At 44.1% G+C, this 6,444-nt stretch overlaps 2 protein-coding genes across 2 annotated transcripts in view; one reads left to right on the forward strand and one right to left on the reverse strand.

Moving 5' to 3' along the window:
- The window catches only part of ARIH1 (ariadne RBR E3 ubiquitin protein ligase 1), a 120,022-nt gene extending 116,159 nt beyond the window's left edge, over positions 1 to 3,863 (reverse strand). The window contains exon 1 of the mRNA XM_017548085.1: positions 3,182 to 3,863. Within this exon, the coding sequence (XP_017403574.1) occupies positions 3,182 to 3,556 (375 nt within the window). The 5' untranslated portion in view covers positions 3,557 to 3,863. The remainder of the gene's footprint in view (positions 1 to 3,181) is intronic.
- Positions 1 to 6,444, forward strand: part of LOC108317518 — a 140,229-nt gene that overhangs the window by 69,319 nt on the left and 64,466 nt on the right. The window contains exons 2-3 of the mRNA XM_037745520.1: positions 2,860 to 3,153; positions 3,230 to 4,292. Of these exons, the coding sequence (XP_037601448.1) occupies positions 2,860 to 3,153; positions 3,230 to 4,084 (1,149 nt within the window). The 3' untranslated portion in view covers positions 4,085 to 4,292. The remainder of the gene's footprint in view (positions 1 to 2,859; positions 3,154 to 3,229; positions 4,293 to 6,444) is intronic.

Consider the following 6,444-nt stretch of genomic DNA (forward strand, 5'->3'; position numbering starts at 1 on the left):
GTCTCAAAAAAAAAAAAAAAAAATCAGAACTGGGAACAGGGAACTTAAATTTGTAGGGTTAACAGTAAGCTCTCTAATGCAAACTAAATAAAACTCAGTGTTTTTTAACTTGGTAAAACATGTTTATCAAACCAACATTAAAAACCTAGATAACTGGTATTTCCAACCTCTATTAATACAAAGAAGTCTTCAGTAAGAGATAAATATCCCAAACGGGGGCAATGGGCAAAAGAGGATAAAATGAACAAAAGGCAAGGGGCAATTTAAAAATACCAGGCCCAATAAACGTGATAAACTTCAATCTCATCAGTTGTTTTTTTGTTTTTGCCAAACACCGACTGGTTGGGAAAACTAGCATAACCTTTCTGAAAGCAATGTAGTGGTATTAATCAACTGCCTTGAAAATGAGCAAATTCTTTTGACTCAGCACTTCTCCTTTTCCCAAGAAAATAAGAACACTCAAAGACTGACTTATGAGGATATTTTCAATGATGTTTATAAAAGCCAGAAACTAGAAAATAACAGATTAAATAAATTAGTTTAGATCTATAATCATATAAGCTCTTGAAAAAGTTACCTGACAGAAGGTTGTTCAGAAAATCTGTTTTTGTAATGTTTTACCACTGAAAACACAAAAAGAACATACAGTATGATTTCACTGTTATTAATGTGGAACCATATTAATGGCTATCCAAAGGTCTAGAAAAATAACTACAGTTCACTTTTTGGTGTAGGTCTCTGGGTGGCAGGCTTATTTTATCTTTTTATTTTTTCTTACCTAATCAGATTTTTCTTACATGTGCATGCGTTACCTGTATGACTAAAGTCTCAATCTATTAACTTGCAACATAACAAAAGCCTAATTTAGACCTAGTAATTACTGTATACCATTCAGAGAAGAGCTGGTCTGGGATACATCCTACACTTTGATTTACTGCTATTTCTAAATTTTATTTTAACAAGGTATGGCTATAACTTATATGTTCAGGAATTCTATTAAGAGCATCCTTATGGTGAAATACACTAGAAAACGAGTTTTCCCAAACATCTGGCATGGAAACATGGTAAAAGTAGGACACCAAAAAAAAAAAAAAAAAAACCCCTAGTTTTTTGTAGGTCTTATTAGTTCATTTCATCGGCATTTATTTTCTCTCACCTAAGCTAATAAAGAATGATGTCGTATGTATTAGCTATATTTCTGTTGCAAAAGTGACACACAACTTTTTGGCCTCAATGATTAGGACACAACTAAGCTGATGATGTTTAACTCTAAGAAAACAGAATGTAAATAAGTCAAAAAGTTAAATAATGAATAAGCATGATTTTTTAAAAAGCTAATTCAAATGCCAGTAAGCTAGGTGATAAATTTGAGGACAGATTTTATATAGCTGCAGAAAAATGAAAAGACCATTCAGTTTTACTGCAAATTATTTTAATGAAGTTCCCTTAAAAAAAAAAAAAAAAAAAAAGTTCTCAATTTAGTTACCTAAGAACTCAATTGTCATATTTTTAGAATCAATAAAATAGCTTTAAAATTTATCTTCTACAGACTGGGTGCAGTGGCTCAAGCCTGTAATCCCAGCACTTTGGGAGGCCAAGGCGGGTGGATCACGAGGTTAGGAGTTCGAAACCAGCCTGGCCAGCATGGCGAAACCCAACTCTACTAAAAACACAAAAAATTAGCTGGGCATGGTGGCGCGCATGTGTAGTCCCAGCTACTCGGGAGGCTGAGGCAACAGAGCGAGACTCCGTCTCAAAAAAAAAAAAAAAAAAAAAAAAATTATATATATATATATATATATATATATATCTGTATGTGTGTGTGTGTGTGTGTCTTCTACAATCCTCAACTTCCTTCTTAGACTATGTTCTTTATATTAAAAACTAAGACTTCCACTATTTAGTAACAGCTCTACATATCAGAGATTTTTCTTATCATGCAAAACACTGTATTCAAACATTGCCTGAATAGGTTTAATTTTTAAAACTGTTACTTATAATACTATAAAAATCTGTTAACAATGTAAAGTCAACGAGTAGCCAGTAACATACTTCTAATTTGTCAATGAATATTGAGCCAACGAATTTAAGTTAAAGAAATAATGATTGACATGCAAGAAGCAATAGTAACGCGTTTCCAGGTTTTCTAAAAGTTGCACTGAACCAAGCTTCATTTTTATTCTTCATCTCTCCCTGATTCCTCAGGACAAGTAGGTTTTTTTCCCCCAAACAAATGAAAACTTGATTTTCTGAAGCTCGAAAATACAAAAATGCAAAAATCTGACATTAACACACATGGTTAAATGAGATGTAGCTATCAATTTACACCAAGCCTAACTTACCACGAAATAGAAAATATCAGAGAAAGGAGTGCAGAGGCAGAAAGCCTCTGCTTTCTAACTCACAATAGAGTGTTGTTCAATATTAGACAACACTGCGTTTTGTTGTTGTTTTAGCTACAAGGATGGGTATGCAATATGCAGTTAACTATTCCAACAGCTTCAAGCAAGTCATATGCTACGACTAGAAAAAGTAGCAGTTAGGTCACAAACAGCAAAGACGTAAAAAAGATGTGAGCACAAGCCGCAACATCTGAAAAGGCGGCCCATCAGCACCTCTTCCGAGAAATAGTTCCCTTCCCCCACCTTTAAGTAGGCACTTGAGACTGCCAAGAAGATCCATTTCTTTATTAACTGGTGCCCACTTGGGGCAACTGTACACCAAGCTGCTCTTAGGCCTACCCTAATCCTTTCCAAAAGTGCTCAAATGAGGCTAAGGCCGGGGTAAGCCTCGTCGGGGCCCAATTCTTCCTGACTCCTCTTCCCCATCCCAACCCACTCCTCCGCCCCGCCCCAGCAGGCGCTCGATCGGCCGGAGGAAGGACACAGGGCCCGGAGACTGGCAGAAATTGCCCGCAAGAGAAGGCTTAGGCGGCCGAAGCCCTCCGCCATAGCAGGACTTGGGAAGCACCGCCCCCAGCGCACCTCCCCACACCCGGATAACCAGCGAACCTCTGCTTTCGACACCCTCTATCCCCAGCAGAGGCAGCGGAGAAGACAAGGCCGGGAAGCACCCGGCTGGGTTGCGCACCAGGCCCAGGCCTGTCCCTGGGGACCGCGCGGGCCGCCCGAATCCGCTCCCCCGTCGGGCCCGGTTCAGCTGACGCGGCGGCCACCCTCACCTGGATGACCTCGTTGACCTCCCGGATACATTCCACCATGTGTTGTAGAATCTGCTCGGCCGTGAGCACCTCGTAGCGGTAATCCTCCTCCTGCTCGTGCCCCGGCCCGCCGCCACCGCCGCCACCGCCGCCGCCGCCGCCACCGCCGGGCCCCAGAGCGCTGCCGCCGCCACCGCCCGTCTCCCCGCACAGCAGTCCGTCCCGCTCCCCGCCGACGCCCAACCCGGGCTCCACCAGCTCCACCTCGCCCAGATCCAGGTTATCGTCGTCCGGCTCGTCGTCGTCTTCGTCCTCCTCCTCCTCGGCGCCGCTGTCCTCCTCACTGCACTCCTCGTCCTCGTCGAACTCGTAGTTGTAGCCCTCGTCCGAGTCCATGGCGCGACGCGCGGACGCCCGGCGGACGCTGGCCGAGGCGGGGAGAGGGCGGGGACGCCGAGGCCCCGGCTCTCGCTCCGGCTCCGGCTAATGTCCGGACGCAGGCCTGGCTCCGGCCCCACGGGCCGCGGCGCCTCCCCAGGAGCGGCGGCTGGCGGCTGGTGGCGGCGGGGAGGGAGCGGAGGAGAGAGGGAGGGAGCGAGGGGGCCGCTTGCTGCCCGCCTCAGTCAGTCGCGGCTCCGCTCCGGGCTCCGAGAAGAAACAGTCCCCAGCGCCACCTCCACGGCCGCTGCTATCGCTACTGAGCCAACAAAGGGGCGTGCGTCACCGCGTCGCGCTGCGCCGTCGCGTCACTCTTTTTTGCGTCACTGCGCCCCGCCCCGCCGCCCCTGCGTGGAGTGCGAGGAGACCCCACGGTCCGGTCTTCCTGGGCCTTGGACCGGAGCAGAGCTGCGCGGAAATTGCGTTCCCGGTTCGTTCCGCTGCGGCTGTGTGGGCTGGGCGGAAACCCGTAGACCTTTCATGTGAAGAGATTGCGGTCTCCAGGTCACCAGTCACCGAGAGAGGGACCCCTGGCCGTCTAGGTGGTGGTTTTTGCCATAGGCCCTCACGTAGTCCCGTGGGGATGCGGCCTTCCCACCCGGCCGTAAAGGCGCTTCCAGCCGCCCTGCGGTAATCCCGGGAAGCCCTCAGCCGCTAAAATTTCTGTTCCCTTGCCTACTGATGGAAACCTCTTGTAAGTGGAACCCCAAAACTGTGTGACAGGCGAACCCACTTTAGGTAGCTGTGTGATATTGTCCACTTGTACAGACGTGTGGTGGTTTTTAAGTGTCCTATAATGACGTCATTTTAAAGGGGCATTTCCTCAACTCCGCTGACAAGAGCCCCTCTTGAGGGCCCTAAGCGATGTAAACAACGATGGTTTTCATGAATTGAGCTCTGTGTAAGGGCTTTACATCTATTCTCACCTTCGCGGAGCCATAGTACCCGTTTTACACCTGAGGAACCTGAAGGTCAAAAAGGAAAAGGGACTTGCCCAAGACCACCGAACCCTTGCCCTGTTTTAGCCGCTGGCTGCCTTAAAACATCAATTATAAAAATGCTTTGTAATGCATATGTATTGTATACTATATAGTACGTAAAAGACACGAATGCTTCAACAAATTGCAGGCAGTAATAGAAAAACCTGCAGGGACCAAATGTAGCCAGAGAGATAATGCTTGAGTCATATGGAAGTGTGCTGTGTGAGCTGAGTGTTGATGAATGGCTAGGAGTTCAACAGAGAAGGTGGAGAAGATGGTCTAGCCGAAGAGAACTGGCAACAGCGCAGAAAGTGTGTCAAGTAATTAATAGTTTCGGGAGCTTAAAGTGCGTGGATGGTAGATGGCAAAATATTAGGCAAGTTAGGGGTCATGTCAGTAAGAGCATTTATTCCTTTCTACCAGTGGGCTTAAATCTTTGTAAACAAGACATGAGAGCCAGAAGAGTGTTCTGAAGGAAGGAGAGACCTAAGAAGGCTCCCTCTTGAGATAATCTGAAGTATTGGTCAGATTGAAAACCTTTTAAAATCTAAATCCCTGATTTGTTGACACATCTTACTGTTCAACCTATAGGTTCCCTTTGCAAATTGATTTTGAAAAGTGAAAAATTCCATTATAATGTTTAAAAGCCTCTATCAATTTCTCCATTTTGTAAGTTTTAAAATACTGATAATCAGATTTGATAAAGTAACCTCAGGAGTTACAAAGTAAAGCTTTTAACGTCAATACTGATAGGTCTAGTTTCCTTTTTTTTTTCTCTCCTTTTTTCTTTTTCTTTTTTTTTTTTTTTGAGACAGAGTCTTGCTCCGTCGCCCTGGCTGGAGTTCAGTGGCCCCATCTCAGCTCACTGCAACTTCCGCCTCCCAGGTTCAAGCACTTCTGCATCAGCCTCCCAAGCAGCTGGGATGACAGGCACGTGCCACCACACCCGGCTAGTTTTTGTATTTTTAGTAGAGACAAGGTTTCACCTTGTTGGTCAGGCTGGTCTGGAACTCTAACCTCGTGATCCACCCACCTTGGCCTTCCAAAGTGCTGGAATTACAAGGTGTGAGCCACTGCAACTGGCCTAATCAGTTTTATTTTAATTATGCTTATATGTACACAGCCTGTGTTATTCCCATTTTCTAGTGAATAAAATTGATGGGATATTTTTCTCAGAAACCTTTTCCATGATCTCATGACCTCATTTTTTATTAATATCACAAACAGTATTACAGTGCTTCTGAATTTTTGGGTCTCCTACCATTGCTAAACCATGGTAACCATGGTTTGATGGTTAGTTAACATTTTCTGTACATATTTAATTTGTTCTATAAAAATATGTATAGAACTATAGAACTATATGTATAGTTCTATACATATTTTTATAGAACGAATTAGTTAACATTCGTTCTATACATATTTTAGAAACCATCCTGGATTCAGGTTAGGTTATGGTGCTCTTTAAGGAAAACCAGTAGAACAACTTCTCTCTGGCCCCACATTGGCCAAGGGATGACCCACATACATTATTTTGTTTTGTTTTTTAATGACTTGTTCTTAAAGGTATTGCCTGTGTTATTGTTTTCCCAGTATGGTGATTACTAGCTAGAAGCACAGTAGTCTTTAAACAACAACAGGAAAAGGTTCTTGAAAAAGAAAATACACCAATTAACACCTTTTTGGTGACAAGATAATTATCGTTAATTTGGCACTCCCATTGTCCCCAGGTCCTTGTAAGGTCAAAAAATATTGGTATACATCTATAAAATATCTACTCATGGGGCAAAATTCCATAAATGTTTATATGCTAACCAAATGATTATGTACTGAATACCAACAGGAAGACTATGCAGGTGCTTTTCAGAT

Source organism: Cebus imitator, unplaced genomic scaffold, assembly GCF_001604975.1.
Source record: "Cebus imitator isolate Cc_AM_T3 unplaced genomic scaffold, Cebus_imitator-1.0 Scaffold203, whole genome shotgun sequence".
Taxonomy (NCBI): domain Eukaryota; kingdom Metazoa; phylum Chordata; class Mammalia; order Primates; family Cebidae; genus Cebus; species Cebus imitator.